Source organism: Rhinoderma darwinii, chromosome 1 (assembly GCF_050947455.1).
Source record: "Rhinoderma darwinii isolate aRhiDar2 chromosome 1, aRhiDar2.hap1, whole genome shotgun sequence".
Taxonomy (NCBI): Eukaryota; Metazoa; Chordata; class Amphibia; order Anura; family Rhinodermatidae; genus Rhinoderma; species Rhinoderma darwinii.
In genome coordinates, this window is record NC_134687.1 from 306,037,696 (window position 1) to 306,058,660 (window position 20,965).

The 20,965-nt window shown below is 42.3% G+C and overlaps 1 protein-coding gene across 2 annotated transcripts in view; it reads left to right on the forward strand.

Annotated features, from left to right (window-relative positions):
- SLC25A42 (solute carrier family 25 member 42) overlaps positions 1-20,965 on the forward strand; it is an 88,337-nt gene that overhangs the window by 35,815 nt on the left and 31,557 nt on the right. Inside the window, exons 2-3 of one of the 2 annotated variants that reach the window (XM_075825477.1) lie at positions 3,802-3,840; positions 15,869-15,894. In XM_075825477.1, the coding sequence (XP_075681592.1) occupies positions 3,819-3,840; positions 15,869-15,894 (48 nt within the window). In that variant the 5' untranslated portion in view covers positions 3,802-3,818. The remainder of the gene's footprint in view (positions 1-3,801; positions 3,841-15,868; positions 15,895-20,965) is intronic. The other variant, XM_075825476.1, reaches the window with a different exon arrangement.

The window sequence follows — 20,965 nt, forward strand, 5'->3', positions numbered from 1 at the left end:
CAGTCCCCCCTCTAGATAACGCCACACAGTCCCCCCTGTAGATAACGCCACACAGTCCCCCCTGTAGATAACGCCACACAGTCCCCCCTGTAGATAACGCCACACAGTCCCCCCTGTAGATAACGCCACACAGTCCCCCCTGTAGATAACGCCACACAGTCCCCCCTTGTAGATAACGCCACACAGTCCCCCCCTGTAGATAACGCCACACAGTCTACAGGGGGGGCTGTATGGCGTTATCTACAGGGGGGACTGTATGGCGTTATCTACAGGGGGAAGTTGTGTGACACCCAGGGGAGGGGGGGCCCCAGTCAAAAGTTTGCTATGGGGCCCAGTCTTTCCTAGTTACGCCCCTGCATGTATGTCATTAACCTGACGTAATTTCCTCACTAAGCCTTATATAGGACACGGTGATAGCTCGGGCACAACAATTGTACTCGTTGGATTAGCAGTGAAAGTGTTGCACACCGCGCTAACCACTGGGATCGTAGAAAACTCAGATCCTTTCCATTTAAACATTTACAGTGTCATTTAAAAGTAATCATCCCCCATTGGTGTATTTCCTGGAATTAAAATGTATTTTAAATTTGCTTTTCTGTAATGGAGCTGGCAAAATACTCCAAATTATCACATTGGAATGAAAAAAAATACCTAGTTTAGAAAAAAAAAATAAAAAAAAGTTGTGAGTTCATATGTGTTTACCCCCCTTTGTGATGAAACCCCTAAATAAGTTCTAGTCAAACCAATTAACTTCAGAAGTCACATAATTAGTTGAATAATATTCCCCCTGTGTGCAATAAAAGTGTAACCTGATGTCTGCAACACCACTAAGCAAGCAACATGAAGACTCTAGGAGCTCTCCGGTCAAAGACAAAGTTGTGCAGAAGTATTGGACAGGGTTGGGTTATACAAAAAAAAAAAAACTCTGAACATCCCAAAGAGCACCATTAAATCAATTTTTAGACGAAAAAACAGAGAAAAAGGAAGGGAGACCTATACGGAAAAGGAAACAAGTGACATGGAAGAAATAGAAGATCGGGAAAACCATTTAAATACTAATATAATAAACCTTACAGATTTAGTTTTGGATAAAGATTGTGTGAGTCTTTTGGAAAAAGGTTTAAATTTCAGTCTAGTAGAAGATTTTGATGTTGTAGATTTTGAAGTAGATCTTTTCAAGGGTATAAGAAAACTAAACTTGCATAAAACCTTAAATTTTGCGACAGATAACAGTGTTAGAAGAGATTGTGAAAAACCTTGCAAAGTAGGACCTCTAGGATTTAGTGTAAGTGGAAATTTTTCAGAGGAAGAATCTGCCTGTTTGCAAACCTTAGTCGATAGTTTTTCGGAAGAGGATATTGATGTATGTGAAGGAAGCGAGGCAGATTATTTTAAAGGTGGAACTGCCTCCACCTTTTCACCCCCTATATTTTCAGGAAGCAATCTAGACCTTTTTTCAAAAGCAGTGAAAAATGAAGTGGAATCACTCCTATACAGCACTGAAAGTAATATCTCGAAAGGGGAGAAAAAAGCTTTAAACCTTTTAAGAAATATGAATAATGTAGTTATAAAAAAAGCGGACAAGGGAGGTAATGTTGTTTTGATGTCAAGAGAATATTACCTCTCTGAAGCTTTGAGACAATTGTCCGATATGGGTACATATTCAGTTTTAGATAGAGATCCTACTCATAAGTTTCAACAAAAACTACAGACCTTTTTGAGAAAAAACGTGGAAAACGGCTGCTTATCACAAAAAATGGCAGAAAAATTGTACCTTGATTTTCCTTCAAAACCATCATGGTATTTTCTTCCTAAAATGCATAAGGATAAAAAATACCCTCCCGGCCGTCCAATAGTTTCGGGGGTAGGCTCCTTAACCGAGCCCCTCTCTAAATATATTGACTGGCTGCTGAGGCCCTTACTAAAAAGTATTCCATCATACATTAAAGATACTAACGAGTTTTTGAATGTTGTTAGGAATTTTTCATGGGAAAAAGATTTCTACCTCACGTCTATAGACGTTGAAAGTCTCTACACCAGAATCCCTCACGACATAGGTGTAGATACAGTGAAAAGAGTTCTCTCCTTAGCTAAGAAGAGTGAAAACTTCATCTCTTTTGTCAGTGAAGGTTTAGATTTTATCCTCACACATAATGCCTTTAAATTTAATGATAAATGGTATATACAAAATAACGGAACAGCCATGGGAACCCCAGTAGCTTGTACGTTGGCTAATATTTTTTTAGGGGTTTTTGAGGATAGATATATCATTACACATTTGAATCCATTCCTAACTAAGATTAAATTATTTGTCAGATTTGTTGACTATATTTTTATGGTTTGGTCCGGTACAAAATCAGAATTCGAACTTTTTGTCACATACTTGAATGATTCTAATAAAATGAACATGAAGTTTACAAGTAAAATTGACCCTGTGGAGTTAGACTTTCTTGACGTAAAATTAATAATCAAGGGGAATATTTTACATACGGAAGGTTTTAGGAAACCAACTGCTACAAATTCTTTACTACGTTACGATAGTTTCCACCCCCTACACGTCAGGAAAGCAATCCCATACGGTCAATTTATAAGGCTAAGACGCATAAATGACACAGATGAATCTTTTCTTAAACAGGCAAACGCCCTAAAAAAACGATTATTAGGAAGAGGTTTCCCGCCTGATATATTAAATAAAGCCATGAATACTGCATTCATGAAAAATCTGAATGATTTGTTAAAACCAAAGAAATATAAAAATAGGAATGAAAAGGAGGGAAAAAGATTCATCTTTACTTTCAAATATACTGGTCAAGCACAAATCATCAAAAATGCGATTTATAAATATTGGCATTTAATCTAAGAAGATTCAAGTCTGAGAAATATAGCCATAAAAAAACCTTTGATCTCGTTCAGACGAAGTACCACACTAAAAGACAATCTAGTACATAGTAGATTTTCTGAAATTAAACATAATTGGCTTGACAAACAAATCCCGAAAGGGAACCATCGATGTGGAAATTGCGCCTTCTGTAGGTTTAACCTCCAGGCAAAAATATTGAATTTTGGGGGTATCACACAAAAAATAGAACAATTTATTAGTTGCAAAACTAAATTCGTAGTCTATATCATTTTTTGTCCTTGTGGACGATTTTATATAGGAAAAACCATCAGATGCCGATATGTTAGATTCAGAGAACACTGTAAATCTATAACAACAAATGAGGGAGCTCCCAGATTAATCCACCATATGAATAAAGCCCATGGTGGAGACTCTAATCTATTGAGGTTCGCAGGTATTGAACATGTCCCAATTCCTGAAAATGGGGGGGATAGACATAGGATATTATTGAGAAAAGAATCAGGATGGATTATCCGTACCAATGCAATGGGACCTGCCGGCCTAAATGATAAAAATGACATGGCAGTCTTTCTATAACAATCTTTATATTTGTGCTTATAATTTTTGTTTTTAATTTGCCACACATATGATGTATGTGTTGCTTTTTATCCTCACTTATGTGTACAAGAGTGTAACTATGCTTTCTGTAAAGGAACAATAAACGGCTTCCTATATCATATCCATTATGGTGTACAAACAAAAAATGGCTATGTAAGGATAAAACTATTTATTTATAGTGTATTTAACTGAATACAGTTCTTTGCTCCATCCCCCGAATAATTCATCAAAAGTTTCCATTCTAATTAATCTACATATATATGTATATATTTTCTTAAAATCGTACTCACCTATCGTTGTCTGATGTGTCCGTGATGGAAGTTTTGCTTCTTTGCGGCCTTCAGGTCAGAATAAGGTGTGAATGGAGCCCTTTTCTTTGAAAGGTAAAAGTGATGCTTGCTTTGTGAAAAGAAATTAACATAAAGGGGTGTGTTCCAGAAGCTGTTCACTGTTGCTACATGCGTTACTATGGAAGCTGCAGCTGTTGGTAGTTTAAAAGAACGCCTCCAGCAGTGACGTACTAGGTCAGAAGAAGCGCAATCTCCAGCGCAAAACAGGCTGTAACCTACAACTAGCTGTCCTCCCTGTAATGCTTTTATCCTCGCCAAGGTGACACAATAAAGTTAAAAAGATTTGCAAACGGGTGAGTGCCGCATTTTCATTTCTTTCATCTATATTATAACCACTGGGATCGTAGAAAACTCAGATCCTTTCCATTTAAACATTTACAGTGTCATTTAAAAGTAATCATCCCCCATTGGTGTATTTCCTGGAATTAAAATGTATTTTAAATTTGCTTTTCTGTAATGGAGCTGGCAAAATACTCCAAATTATCACATTGGAATGAAAAAAAATACCTAGTTTAAAAAAAAAATAAAAAAAAGTTGTGAGTTCATATGTGTTTACCCCCCTTTGTGATGAAACCCCTAAATAAGTTCTAGTCAAACCAATTAACTTCAGAAGTCACATAATTAGTTGAATAATATTCCCCCCTGTGTGCAATAAAAGTGTAACATGATGTCTGCAACACCACTAAGCAAGCAACATGAAGACTCTAGGAGCTCTCCGGTCAAAGACAAAGTTGTGCAGAAGTATTGGACAGGGTTGGGTTATACAAAAAAAAAAAAACTCTGAACATCCCAAAGAGCACCATTAAATAAATTTTTAATAAAATATGGCGCAACTACAAAACTGAGAAGTGCCGTCCACCAGAACTCTCAGACCAGCAAGGAGGGCAACATGTCATGTAACTGTACATGACAGCTGCCAAGGTTGAGGTCAGAAGCAAAGCGCACTCCATACTCAGTGGTTGTTGGCTGTATGTTACAACTGACACCCCACTGCAACGGGTGGAATTGAAGATCACTTCAATTCTTGCTTGTTTAACTACTTAGATACTTTGGTCAATAGCGACGACGGCATCTAAGCCATTAAAATAAGGGGGACGGCCCCCTCCGACATGCCGTCGCACCCGACGTCCGTCCCCGCAACCCGAGCACGGGGTGCCGATGGTTGTTATGGGAGCCTAATGAAGGCCACCAGGTCTGCCATCTTTGTACGTTTATTCAATACATTAATATTGCAGTATAAAATGCAACCATCGCTGGTTCAAGTCTCCTAGGGGGACTTATAAAAAAAAAAAAGTTAAAGTTATCTTTAGTGTACAAAAAAAATATTAAAAGTGAAAAGAAAAACCCTTTCCCATTTTTTTTCCCTAAAGTAATTGTTAAAAAAAATTTCAATGGACATAACTGGTATTGCCGCGTCCGTAAAAGTCCAAACTATTACAATATAACGTTATTTAACCAGCTCGGTGAACACCGTAAAAAAATGAATTGCTGTTTTTGGGTCGCCTTAGCTCTCCAAAAAAATAGAATAAAAAGTGATCATAAAGTTGTAGGTCTCCCAAAATGGTAGTAATAAAGACTACAGCTCTCCCCAAAAAAGTCATCACAACGCTAAATCGACTGAAAAATAAAAAAGTTATTGCTCTCAGAATGTGGTGACAAATTTTTTTTAACAAATCGTTTTTTCTTTATATAAGGGGTAAGGGAAAAAAACATATAAATGTGGTGTCTCCGTAATTGTATTGACCCGTAGAATAAAGTTAACATGTACGAGGTACATTGTAAATATGAAACCCAAAAAACAAAGGTGGATTTTGCCAAAAAATAAAATCTACATTTTTTTCAACACTTTAGGCGATTGTCGATTTGAATCTCGATATTTATTTCTTTATTTCTTTTTTTATTTCTTTTTTCTGTTTATTTAACCGTAATACCAAGAGGATAATTGAATACATTTTCTTTTATATAAATAAATTTTTAACATATATTGCTATAATTATTGTACGTAACTTCACAACTTTTAACCTCTGCAAATATTTTATTTTATCATAAATACAATTGAAAAATGTTTATATAACTGATTATAACTTCTGTGTTCCCCGGCAGCGAACAGGTTATCAGAATCTATAATCAATGATGTTCTGTGTGCACGAACATCCCCCTCTGCCTGTCACCACCTCAGCCGGTCTCCGACATTGCCGGATTCACATGACCGTGATTGGACCGTGAAAAATGTTCTGTGTTTCAGGCGGATTTCGCGGCCTGATCACTGTACATGTGATCGGGACTCCTGGCATCAGTCATTTAGGCTACAATCACACGACAGTGAAAAAAAAATGTCCGTTAAAAACTGATCAATGGTCAGTTTTTCGTGTCCATTTTGCATCAGTGTCTCCAAATTCTCATCCATTTCCGGTCCGTCTTTCATGGCCGTAAAAAAAAGATGGATTTCATTTGTCAGGGTAGATCGTTCCACAGTGCCCACATATAGTGACATAGTGCCACTACATTGCCCACATGTAGTGATAGTGCCACCCCCCCATATAGTGCCACAGTGCCCATGTAGACAGTGCCACACCCCCGTGCAGAAAGCACCCCCATGTAGATCATACCCCATTTTGTAGATCGCAGCACCACCCCTTCCCTTGTAGATAGCACCCCCACATGTAGATCGCAGCGCCCCCCGTCCCTTGTAGATCGCAGCACCCCTACCCCTTGTAACCAGTGCCCTCCCTTGTAGATCGCACCCCCTTCCTTGTAGATCGCGCCGCTATAGCGGTCACTAGTAGCTGAATCCCCGGCCAGAGGTTTCTGACGCTTTGGTCAGAGATTCAGCTCCCAGTGGGAGGTGGTGCGATCTGCAAGTGGGTGCTATCTATCTACAGCGGGGCGGTATCTACAGGGCGATGTGGCTATGTACTAGGAGTCCCTGCTTCCCCACAGAACTGCTGTTCCATACTGTATCATTTTGTTCACTACAGAACAGCAGCTCCATGAGGAAGCAGAGACAGAACGGGGCGGGCGCAGATACAATTGAATACTCCTGGAGAGGAATCCCCGTCCAGAACGTCGCCGACCCTTTGGCCGGGTATTCTGCTCCTAGAGGGAGCCGATGTCCATATATGGACAGTGATGTCAGGGGCTCCTCCTGCAGTGGAATCCCTTTCCAGAGCGTTGGCCGGGTATTCTGCTCCTAGAGAGAGCCCCTGACGTCCCTGTCCATATATGGACAGTGAGGTGAGGGTCTCCTCCTGGAGTGGAATTCCCAGCCAGAGCCGACGCTCTGGCTGGGAATTCCTCTCCTGGAGAAGCCCCTGGCGTCACTATTCATATATGGACAGTGACGTCAGGCGCATCTCTAGGGAGCCCCAAAAGCTCTATGTACAGTGAGGGGGGGTGTGTGTGTCGCTATCTACAAGGGGGAGTTATGGCACTATCTACGGGGGGGGGGGGGGTTGGCATCTACAAGAGGAGGCTGTTCATTATGTCACCATATAGTCTCATTAGCCTCAGTTATAAATTTAAAGAGGTCAGTGCCTGACTAAAACAATTTATTTTCTATTATTTTATTTTGTTAACTACCTTATAGAACTGTATTGCTTGTAAAATGTACAAATGGTTTTATGCTCGAGTTACATAAAAAAAAAAGGTGCAATCAAAAATATTACATCTTATTGATTGGTAGAGAAAGCAAATATAGTGAGGGGGGAAGGAGATATCGGGAAAGAAATTGGGGGAGGGGAGGGCACCAAACTGAGTCTTTGCCCGGATGCTGGAGAACCTAGCTACGCCTCTGTCCAAAGATCCGCAGCGGAGATGGAAGTATCTGTCCATAGGAGCACTATAAGCCGTAGACTTTACGGAGGGGGCTTTATGAAAGAGCGTCCAGAATAAACACATTGCTTAAAGTGTAGCTAAACGTTAGTGACATGCCAGAAGTTTTAATTGGTGGAGGTCCGAGCACAGAGACCCCCACCACTCGCTCGTGTGAGCGCCTCGCCACTTCGTTTCTGTTCGGCTTTTTCCGGAAAACCGATGTATCGGAGTACGGGCTCTTAGACTTTCTATTGAGTCTGTCCTCCCATACATTCATTTCCGGACAGACACAAAGAGGCTGAGCGCTCACACGAGCACTTCTGCCGCTTCGTTTGAGCGATTGGTGGGGGTCTCAGTACTCGCACCCTCACCAATCAAAACTTCTGACATGGCGTTGTTAAACGTTTAGCTACATTTTAATGAAAAACATAAGAAAACATGTTTTGAGTTCGCCAAAAAGCATGTGGCAGACTCCCCATCACATGGAAAAGGTTCTCTGGTCAAATGAGACTAAAATTGAACTTTTGCGATCATGGGATACACTATGTGTGGGGCAAACCCAACCCTTCCCATCACCCCAAAAATGCCATTCCCACAGTGAAGCATGGTGGTGCAGCATCATACTGTGGGGATGCTCTTCATTGGCAGGGATTGGAAAACTGGTCAGGATTGAAGGAAACCTTGATGACCGTAAATACAGGGTAATTCTTGGGGAAAACCTGTTTATCTGCCAGAGTTTTGGGACTGGGATAGAGGTTCATCTTTCAGTAGGACAATGACCCCAAAACTACTGTTAAATCTTCACTGGAGAGATTAAAGGGGAACAATTTAACCCTTTCCCGCTGAGCTCAGTACTGACCTGAGTTAACACGGCGCCATCTTTCCCTGGCGCGTGTTTGAGCTGTGATACCTGCTGTTTCCGACAGCAGGCTATCACAGCTTAGTGTGCAGGGACCGATTGCGGAGGTCCCCGCCGATTAACCCCTTAGAAGCCGCGTTCAATAGTAATCGCGGCTTCTTAGGGGTTAAGCCACAATCGACGGCCCGCTACGTTATAGCGGGCGGCGATGGCTACTATGGCAACCAGAGTCCTAACAATGGACTCCTGCTATGCCATCGACGGAAGCCTAGTGGGTCCTGACAAAGTCAGGACCCACTATGCTAGCTGTGAGCGAGTAGCTGACCGCTCTAATACACTGCACTGCACTCTAATACACAGTGTATTAGAATAGCGTATTAGAATAGCGATCAGGGCCTCCTGCCCTCAAGTTCCCTAGTGGAACAAAGTAAAAAAAAGTTGCGTGAAAATGAAAGTTTTAATAGTGATGAAATTAAAAATCCACATTTTTCCATTGTCAGTCCTTTATTATTAATAAAAATAAACAAACAAACTATACATAATCGGTATCGCCGCGTCCGTAACTGCCTGAACTACTATGTTGTTATTTATCCCGCGCGGTGAACTCCATAAAAGAAAATAACAATCAACCATACCAGAATCACAATTGTTTGGTCACTTCACCTTCCAAAAAATGGAATAAAAAGAGATCAAAAAGTCGCATGTACCTAAAAATGGTACTGATCGAAATTACAAGTCCTCGCACGGCTTACTCGAAAAATAAAAAAACGTTATGGCTCTTAGAATATGGCAACACAAAAAGTAAATGATTTTTTACAAAAAGTATTTTATTGTGCAAACGCCTTAAGACATAAAAAACTATAAACATATGGTATCGCCATAATCGTATCGCCCCGCAGAATAAAGTGAATGTGTCATTTATAGCGCACGGTGAACGCTATAAAAAACAATAGTAGAATTGCTGTTTTTTAGTCACCACGCCTTTTAAAAAGAGAATAAAAACTGATCAAAAAGTCTCATGCACCCCATGAAAACTACAATGAATTCCTCAAGGGGTCTAGTTTCCAAAATAGGGTCACTTTTGGGGGGTTTCCACTGTTTTGGCACCACAAGACCTCTTCAAACCAGAGATGGTGCCTAATAAATTAAATTAATTAAATTTCACCTCTACTTTGCTCTAAATTCCTGTGAAACAACTAAAGGGTTAAGAAACTTTCTAAATGCTGTTGTGAATACTTTGAGGGGTCTAGTTTCTAAAATGGGGTGTTTGATAGGGGTTTCTAATATATAGGCCCCTCAAAGCAACTTCAGAACTGAACTGGAACCTAAAAATGAAGCAATACTTCGCTTCTTACATTATACTGATAATGAGCCGTGCCCACCCCAAGATGACCCCAGTTTTGACCGTTTGTATAAATGGAGACCCCTATTAGACCGTTTCAGTGCCCGGTTTTCCCAAGCATACACCCCCGAGAATTGTATTTCTATTGATGAGTCCATGGTACATTTTAAAGGGAGGCTTCAATTCCGCCAGTACCTGCCGAGTAAGAGGGCAAGGTATGGCGTGAAGATGTGTAAGCTGTGCGAGAGTGCATCAAGGTATACCTACAAATTTAGGATGTATGAAGGGAAGGACACCAGTATTCAGCCCCCAGAATGCCCCCCCTTACTGGGAGGTAATGCAAAAATTGTGTGGGATTTGGTGCACCCACTGCTGGACTAGGGTTCCTACCTCTACCTGGATAATTTTTATACCAGCATCCCACTCTTCAAGTGCCTCGCTTCCAGAAGTCCTGCGGCATGCGGCACTGCTAAAAGAAATCTGAGAGGCCTCCCTACGACACTGCTTGGGCAAACACTCAGAAGGGGTGAGAGCAGGGCAAATTCTAGCAGCAACATATTGTGTGTCAAGTACAAGGACAAGAGAGATGTCCTTGTATTGACACACAATACATGGCCACACCAGTACCCATGTACCTGTACGAGGTACCAGTACAGGGACCCCCAATACAAACTACATCCTGGACTACAATAGGTACATGGGAGGGGTGGACTTGTCAGATCAAGTCCTGAAGCCCTACAGCGCCATGCGATGTGGTGTGGTATAAGAAGCTGGCCGTGCACATCATACAGATGGCATTGTACAATGTGTACGTGCTATGTCGATGTACAGGCCAGACGGGAACTTTCCTGGAATTTCAAGAGGTGGTTATCAAGAACCTAATCTTTAGGGACCAAGAAGGGGGACACCCAGTACTTCTGGAAGCGAGGCCATACGCATCGTACCAGGGCAACACTTTCCAGGAGAAGTTCCCCAAACTGGCAAGAAGGGAAAAAGCAAGAGGTGGAAAGGCTGCTATAAGAGGGGGATAAGGAAGGACACAATATATCAATGTGACACGTGTCCCGAAAAACCAGGGCTCTGTATGAAAGTGTTTTAAAATTTATCATGCATCCCTTTATTTTTAATTTACCCCAGTTTTACTTACCCTGATGCACTCCGCACAGCTTATCCCCCTCATCTTTCCCTTCTGCGCCCTGCTGTGTGCCCAGGCAGCTGATAACAGCCACATGTAGGGTATTGCCGTACCCAGGAGAACCCACATTACAGTTTATGGGGTGTATGTCTCTGGTCAAAATGCTCACTACACCTCTAGATGAATGCCTTAAGGGTGTTGTTTTTAAAACGGGGTCACTTTTTGGGGGTTTCAACTGTACTGGTACCCCAGGGGCTTCTGCATACATGACTTCGCACCAGAAAATCCCCAGTAGATCAGATGGTGGTCCTTTCCTTCTGAGCCCTCCCATGGGCCCAAACAGCAATTTATCACCACATATGGGGTAATGCCACACTCAGGACAAATTGGGCAACAAAATGGGGTATTTTATTTCTTGTGAAAATAAGAAATTTTGAGCCAAAACTACTACATCTTGGAAAAAATTAATTTTTTTTAAATTCACAGCCCAATTCAAATAAATTCTGTGAAAAAACTGTGGGGTCTAAATGGTCACAACACCCATAAATGAATTCCTTGAGGGGTGTAGTTTCCAAAATGGGGTCACTTTTGGGGGATTCCTACTGTTTTGGCACTTCAACACCTCTTCAAACCTGGCATGCTGCCTAAAATATATTCTAATAAAAAAAGAGGCCCCAAAATGCACTAGGTGCTTCTTTGCTTAGCAAAGAGCAAGAAGAATTGGGTCCAGCGCTAGTGTGGATAAAATGGAAACTGTTTCCAAGTTTTATTAAGTCATTTTAAAAGGATCAATAGGCTGAAATCCTGGTGTGCAGGGAGGGATATCGATCCAAAGGGGAGCCTACGCGTTTCTGACGCCTCATGCGTCCTTAGTCATGGCTATTGCTATTGCTTCTTTGCTTCTTTAGCTTTTGTTTTAGTCCACGAGCGCACTAGAGCCACATGTGGGACATTTCTAAAAACTGCAGAATCTGGGCCATAAATATTTAATAGTGTTTCTCTGGTAAAACCTTGTGTGTTACATAAAAAAAATTGAATAAAATTGAAATTCAGCAAGAAAAATTAAATTTGCAAATTTCACCTCCACTTTGCTTTAATTCCTGTAAAATGCATAAAGGGTTAAAAAAAACTTTCTAAATGCTGTTTTGAATACTTTGAGGGGTCTAGTTTTAAAATGGGGTGTTTATAGTGGTTTCTAATACATAGGCCCTTCAAAGCCACTTCAGAACTGAACAGGTACCTTTAAAAAAAATGGCTTTTGAAATTTTCTTAAAAATATGAGAAATTGCTGTTTATGTTCTAAGCCTTGTAACGTCCAAGAAAAATAAAATAATGTTCAAAAAACTATGCCAATCTAAAGTAGACATATGGGAAATGTGAACTAGTAACTATTTTGGGTGGTATAACCATCTGTTTTACAAGCAGATGCATTTAAATTCAGAAAAATTCTATTTTTTCTAAATGTACTCCAAAATTTTGCAATTTTACACAAATAAACGCTGAATATATCGACCAAATTTTACAACTAACATAAAGCCCAATGTCTCATGAGAAAACGATCTCAAAATCGCTTGGATAGGTTTAAGCATTCCGAAGTTATTACCACATAAAGTTAAATATGTCGGATTTCAAAAATGGGCTCTGAACAAGGCTGCGTCCTTAAGGGGTTAATGACCGCCTGCTGTCTTTTTGACGGTTCTTCGTGTACAGCAACGTCTTTAACGTTGCTGCAGAAAAAGCTTCTAAGCACTCCAGTGAGTGCTTATTCTCTAAGCAGGAGCTGTTACTAACCGCTCCTGAACTTCTAGAAGCCTAGCACATACAGCTAGGGTCAGAATAAACTCAGACACCAACTTTTTGACCCTTGATCAAGGGGGACTCTCTCTTTGATCACGTCACCAGAAACACTATTCCTGAAAATCGTTTTTCCTATATTCACGTGGCAAAAATGAATTACGTAAATTACACAGTACATTTTTTGTACCCTCAAACTCCGCAGAAAAAAATAAAATTTCTAACAAGGGCTCATATAGACTCGTCAATGAAAGAATAGAAAAAGTTCTGGCAAAAATGAAAAAAATTATTAGCTGGTCATTAAAGAGGTCCGTCACCACATTATGAGTGCCCTATCTTGTACATAATGTGATCGGCGCCATAATGTAGATTACAGCAGTGTTTTTTTATTTAGAAAAACCATCTATTTTCAAGTTATGACCTATTTTAGCTTCATGCTAATGACTTTCTTAATAGACAACTGGGCGTTTTTTTACTTTTGACCAAGTGGGCGTTGTGGAGAGAAGTGTATGACGCTGACTAATCAGCGTCATACACTTCTCTCCATTAATTTACTCTGCACATAGTGATCCTGCGTTGTTCACTATGTGCAGCCACATACACACACACATTAACATTACTGAAGTGTCTTGACAGTGAATAGACATCTCTTCCAGCCAGGACGTGATGTCTATTCACAATCCCGACACTTCGGTAACGTTTGTGTGCGACTTACTCACACAGCACATCGAGATCACGCTGTGCTGTCATTTACAGCGAGATCTCGCGAGATTACGCTTGCTGTGCTGTTAATCCCACACAAACGTTACCGAAGTGTCGGGATTGTGAATACAGGGTTAATGGCAGGGATTGGAGCTAGCGCCGGTTCCTGCCATTACAGGTGGATGTCAGCTGTAACATACAGCTGACATCCACCGCTGATGTCGACGGCTCAGCTCCTGAGCCGGCTTTATCTTGCCATCAGCTACGTAAGCCTTTCATGCCCCGCCTCCGGATGGGGCTTAATCTGCTTCCGTGCTAGGCAGACCGGGAGGCCAGTATTAGGCCTCCGATTGCAGTGCAGCCACCGGAGCCCAGGCAATTTCCTTGCTGGGGTGTCGATGAGCTGCAGACACCTTAAATGCAGCGATTTCTTTTGACCACTGCATTTAAGGGGTTAATGGCGGGGATCAACGCTAATTATAGTCCCCGCCATTACAGCCGGATGTCAGCTGTAATACACCGCTGGCATCCGACGATGATGGCACCGACTCCGCTTCTGAGCCGGTGCCATCCATTTCTCGTATGGATACGCCAAAATGCGGGAAGCACTAGCCTTCCATGACGTATCCATACGACAAATGTTGGGAAGGGGTTAAAGGCGTTTTCCCACAAACACATGTATCCCCTATTCCCAGGTGTGATGAGGAAAACGGGGGACCGAAAGTCCCCCGAAGTGCTCCATGTTCTATGGAGCTTCGGGAGATGGCGGTCCTGGAAGTCCCATAGAAATGATTGGAGTGCTGGCTGAGCATGCACACTAGTGCTCAATTCTCAGGGAGCACGTCATGGGACTTTTGGTTGCCCGTTCTCTTCACTGGGGGTCCCAGTGGTCGGACCCCCAGCGATCACACATGTTGCCTGATGCTTTCGATAGGGGATATATGTGTTTTGTGGCAAAACCCCTTCAAGGCTAAAACTGACTGCGTCATTAAGGCCTCATGCACACGACCGTATTTTTGCCCACCCGTAAATACTGGCGTAAATACGGGTCCTTGATCACACGTATTCGACCCGTATTGCACCAGTATTTACAGACCCGTGCCCGTAAATACGGGTCCAGTGTCACCCGTATTCCACCCGTATTTACGGGCACGTTTTTGGCTGCAAAATTACACTGCAGTAATCGGCAGCCCTTCTCTCTATCAGTGCAGGATAGAGAGAAGGGACAGCCCTTTCCGTAATAAAAGTTAAAGAAATTCATACTTACCCGGCCGTTGTCTTGGTAACGCGTCCCTCTCTTCATATCCAGCCCGACCTCCCTGGATGACGCGGCAGTCCATGTGACCGCTGCAGCCAGTGATTGGCCTGTGATTGGCTGCAGCGGTCACATGGGCTGTAACGTCATCCCAGGAGGCCGGACTGGAGGAAGAAGCAGGGAGTTCTGGTAAGTATGAACTTTTTCTTTTTTTTTTTTTACAGCTTTATCTATATTGTGATCGGCAGCCACTGTCCAGGGTGCTGAAACAATTACTGACGGTCGTTTAACTCTTTCAGCACCCTGGACAGTAACTATTTACTGACGTCGCCTAGCAACGCTCCCGTAATTACGGGTGCACACACGTAGTCACCCGTAATTACGGGAGCCCCATAGACTTCTATGTGCTGCCCGTGCCGTAGTTACGGCCTGAAATAGGACATGTTCTATCTTTTTCAACGGCACGGGCACCTTCCCGTAAGCATACGGGGAGGTACCCGTGGCCAATAGAAGTCTATGGGGCCGTAATTACGGCCCGTAATTACGGGACTTTTTACTGTCGTGTGCATGGGGCCTAAAGCTGACCATATTTTCGGGATTAGTGATCCTTTCTATATATACGTATTGGACACTGCCCCTTTATATATTCTGCATGTGATCGGTTGTTTTGCGCACATAGAGGTTAAAAGTAAAATAAATGTTATCTTGTTTTTTTTTTAAAGCTTTTATTCTGTGATCTTTTTTTATACATGTCATCAGTCAGGGGTGTTAGTTTTCTTAAACCTTAGGTATGATCTACAGCTGCTTTCTGGATCATGCAGTGCGTGTTGTTTCATACAGCACCCACTAATCTGTATTGTAATACATGGCTTAAAGGGTAAGTAAAGGCTATAGACTTTCTATTGAGCCTGTACACCAATTGCTCAGCTTTCCGAGAAAAGCCGATCAGAAACTAAGTGGCTCAGCGCTCACCCGAGTGCTTCTGCCTTCTTCGTTTTAGCGATCAGTGGGGGTCCCGGTTCTCAGACCCCCACCGATCAAAAGTTATGACATGTCACAATTTTTTGAAAGTTTAGTTGCCCTTTAATAAAATGTACAGCATACTTTGCTAATCACAGTGCTCAGCCACTAATGCACTGTTCTTTTATCTCATATATATAGTGTCTTCAAACAGATTCTCTGCTAAGGTAAGAACGGTTTGTGCACAAGCATTTCTATGTCCAGGCAGTACCGGATTTACATGTCAGTCTATAGAAACAGAATGTTTGAAGTTTTAAAGGGGTTGTCTGTTTTCAGCAAATTAATGTTATTTTTTGTATAATGAAATGTTATACAATTCTCCAATATACTCTCCTCAGCATTCAAACAAAGTAAAGGAGCTGCACAGTAATGTAGGGTATAACGGGTGCTAAGCCAAAGGAAATCTTGACCAAATCCCCATCAGTGAAACAAAAATACAGATCCAAGGTTGGTGAATCCAAGTAAGAAAGGCAGCACTCCAGAATGATATACAAAAATGGTGTCTTTTCACCCAGTCTATAGGCAACGTTTCACCTTCCCATTGATGATATTTTCTTGAAAATGCCTTCAATGGGAAGATGAAGTGTTGCCTATACACTGGGTGAATAAACACCTTTTTTGTATATCATTCTAGACTGCTGCCTTTCTTCCTTGGATTCACCACCCTTGGATCTGTATTTTGGTCTCACTGCTCAACATTGAAATTGCAACACCAAGAAGTAAAAGTTTTGGAATTGTGGAAATCACAGGATCGATAGACATGTTAATGATATACAATTGATAAAAAAATGGAAACAAAATATTCCAAAAATCTTGATTTATTCAGTAACTAGTATGAATGCCACGCGCAAAAATACACACACTTACACGCCTTGGCATGCTATCAATGAGGTTACTAATGGTTATCTGCGGATTGTTATGCCACACTGAATGCACTTGGGCACGCAAATCATCAAGATTGGCTGCTGGCAGCTCCATTTACTATTGTCGACCAATGACGTCCCAGATGTGCTCGATGGGAGACCGTTCCAGAGATGCTGCAGGACATGGTAGCACGTTTAGGCCACGCATGCTGCTCACAGTAGCAAGGGCAACAAGCGGCCTGGCGTTGTCCTGTTGAAAAACGGCTTTTGGGACACCTTGGAGAAATAGATGTACCACTGGTTCCAACTAAGTCAATGTAACGCCGAGCTGTTAGTTTACCTGAAATGAAGACTAGAGGGGTCGGGCTACCATACATTATGCCACCCCACATCATAATCCTGGGAGTAGGACCGGTGTGACGTTCCCTTGTGAAGGCCTCTTCATGGTGTTGCCCACGTGGTCTCCAGACCAATATCTGGCTATCATTGCGTCCGAGACAAAAGCGGGACTTCTCGCTGAAGAGAATAGACCGCCACTCCAGCCTCCATTGCCTTCTAGCTGTGCACCATGATAGCCTTTGAAAACGGTGGAGTTTGGTCAATGGAACACCTGTAGCTGGATGTCTGGTTCGTAGCCCAATATCGTGCAAACACCTTCTGATGGTTTGTGTCAGAACTTTTTGAGGCTCTAGGCTTGGGATTTAACTTCCAATTTCACTGGCAGTACAGAATGGATCGCTACACACCATTCTTCCAATCAGATGATTTGTCCGTGCAGAGGTTCGCCTCCACACAACTCTTGCTGTCATTCTCGTTCATTTTTGTTCTACCAACCTCCGCGAAACGCAACGTTAATCTCAGCCTAGGCACGTAGCGATCTGCCAGAGTGATAGACCAAGGTCTCTCCACTCAAAAATTCTGTCCCTCTCAGTTTGCGACAAGTGGCGATAACTGGCATTTCAACGAACAGGAGACATACCACACAGCTTGATCTGATTTTTGAGGTTTCATGTGGCTAAAAAACTTTGCTTTCAATCTGGCTTTTATGCCCTTCCACATGCCACAGATCGGAGCTAGGTGCTTGAAAATGTGATCATTTGCAGATCTTAGCGACACCTACTACCTTCTCTATTTGCATAACCTGACGGCTTGCCCTTCTTGGTGTTGCAATTTAAATGTTGAGGAGTGTACTTTCAGTATTAATTCCTTATGGGTTTCAAGACCTCTGCTTGTTGTTATTCAGTAGGAACCTTCATTGTATACTTCCAGTGGACAAAATTCTGTCCATGGTCATGTGATGACACACAGGTGCACAGCTCGTTACACTGACAGTATGTGTAAAAATCACAGCACCTCTTTGATCAACACATGATCATGGACAGAATTTTTATTAACTGAAGGTAAACCATGAATGTTTCTACTGAATAACAACAAGCAGAGATCTTAAAAACTATGAGGCATTAATGCAGAAAATATATTGGCAAATAGTATCACTTTTAATTGATACAAAAATTAACATTGATTTGCTGAAACCGGACAACCCCCTTTAAGCCACACTACAAAACATTAGTGGCCTACCTGTAGTTTTTGGTATGAACTGTTCTATTTTGTTTTGAAAAGTTTGGTTTTTGACAAATTGAATATAGTTGTCTGAGATGAGAAAAAGGTTCTGTTTTTCTTGTTAATATCATTGGGGGACACGGCACCATGAGTATAGGCCCATGCCACAAGAAGGCTGACACTAGGTATTAAAAGTCTTGGCTTCGCCCAGGCAGGCCCTTCCCTCAGTATCTGGCTAATTCAGTTTTAGCCCAGTGTCTGTAGGAGGCAAACGTGACCTGATTCTCAGGTCCGCTGCTATTTTCATTTCATTTGCTTATTTATTTTTTCTCCTCAGATGCAGGTGGGTTGTCAGCCTGGTCACCATCCTAGCCAAACCCCTGTGGCTGCTGGGAAATCAGGCATTTCTCTGCACTGAATTTCCCTCACCACAGGTCACCTAACCTATTTTTCTACAGCTGAAGATGGAGTGCCAGTAAGGCCGGTATATATGTGAGGTTATTGATGAGGTAACCCCTGCGCATTCCCGAAGACTCCGGAGGGTGAGTGTGAAAATATCTACATCCACCATCCGTGCAATAAGCTCTTAGTCTCAGTAGTCCCTATCTAAGCATGGGCTATAATGTTAAGTAGTGAGGTACCTATCTTGGTCTCTGGGGACATCCCTGTGCACCAGCTCTTTCTGGGGCTGTTTTTTCTTACCCGGACTCTTGGGGCACATTTTCTGGATTTCTCTGGCAGCTTAGCCCGTCAGGGCTGCGTCCTGGATATTCTAATTTAGCCCTTGGCTTCTTCCCGCCCTAGGCTATGCTTTCTGGCATGGACTTGCCACATGCCTGTCACAGCCGTGTCAATGCTCTATTTTACTGAGGGGACTGGCTTGGTAGCGGGATGGACATTCTAAATTACGGACTTTCTGGAAGTGTGGTCTTTCCCCTCCCGTGGCTTTTCTTCAGGGTGCTGGTGCCATTTTTACGTGGGAGAAAAAGCAGCTTGTACTACAGGAGCATCTTCTCCTGCTTTCTTCAGTTTTATCCGGTCTTTTGAGGGTGGCACACAACACAAAGGTTCTGGTAGGTCACACTTAGGGCTGAATTTTCTCTCTCTTTTTTTTTTTTATCCGGGGTTTATCTTTTCTTAGACATTGTTGCTTTCTTTTTCCTTCCTCCCTGTTGACATGTCTTTATACTGGGAGTATGCCACCTGGCAACAGGTAGAGAGGGCATTACTACATTCTTTGCCTTCGGCAGGTGTGATATAGAGTTTTCATGTGACCAGCCTACACCATTCTGCCCACAGTATCTGCAATCCAAGATCCACCAGAATGCACTCTCCTTTCCAGAGTGCTCCAAAATTATGGTTGAGTCATTGGAGGCTTTGCCTTCCCAAATAGTGGCCAAACTTAGGACTCCTTTTTACCTTCCCTTGGACAATACACCGTACCTCTCGCGGTAGTTCTCGCAAAAGGCATAAAAGTGCCGGCGACAGGTATCAATCCTTGTTAGGCTCTTTCCAAGGGTCTCCCCATTAGAATCCTTAATGGAGATGCTGCTTCCAATATGGATCAGTCTCTCTCCTCTGTCAGTGTATCCTCTGATTTAGAGTCAGAACAGGAATCAATTGATCGCTGCCATGCATGCATTAATACGTGACAGAGGCACCTTTCATGTAAAGAATGATTCCATCTCCCTTTTTTAGGAAGAGGCCTCCCTTACAGCTTTCCAAACCATAACGAGTTTGAGAAAATTTTATCCAAGGTGTGGAAACCTCCTGTTTCAAAGCACATTAATACGGTTTCCTTTCCAGGAGGACTTGATCTCAAAATGGTTTGTTTCTCCTTCTGTGGAAACCACCACCACCATCCCACTGTCAGATGTGGCTTCACTCAGTAACCCTCTTGAGAAGAAGTTGGATTTCCAAGCAAAGTCTGCATTTATGGCCGCAGTTGACACTTTGCGCCCGGTTTTTTTCATCCGCTTGGGTGAGTAAGGCCGGGTTCCCACGTAGTGTAACTGCTACGGAATTCTATGCGGAAATTCTGCAGCATTTACAGTAGCAGCAAAGTGAATGAGATTTAGCAAATCTCATCCACATGCTGCAGAAATAAACTCCATGAAAACTTTCATAAATTGACCTGCAGTGCGGAATTCAAATCCGCAGCATGTCAACTTATGCTGCGTATTCATTGCTTTTCTGTTACGGGTATTCCCATTGAATTCAATGAGGATGTAAAACCCACAACAAATAGCCAAGCATTGCGACTTTTGCAATGAAAACCCTGTGATCCTGCCGCAAAAAAAAATTTTTTACATGACATTTTTTAAATAGGCTATACTTGCATCCCTGCTGTTGTCATAGCGACACTTTCTTCTGTTGTTTCTCCAAACTGGCCTGGGATGACATTTCTTCCCATGTGACTGCTGCAGCCAATAATAGGCTGCAGCGTCATCCCAGGAGACTGGACTACACGAACAACAGAGGAATGTGTCGCCATGACAACCGCCCGGGATAAGCAAAGACTTATGTTTTTTTTTTTTTACCCCCCCAAACCCTGGTTTCTGCCCGAAAACCTGCATAACTATTTGAACTTTGACTATTCGAACCCAACTTATGGCCTGGGGAAAGCAGCTGCACCACAGTATCCTGGAAGGCATGCCGAAGCAGAATTTGGCTGATCATGCCTTTCGGGTGATCCACGCTTTAAAGTTTTTGTTTATTTGAGGCTTCCCTTGAGTCAGCCCGCTTCATTGCCCATGCATTGGTTAATTCCATTGCTATTCAGCGTCATATTTGGCTGATGGCTTCTAAAAAAAAT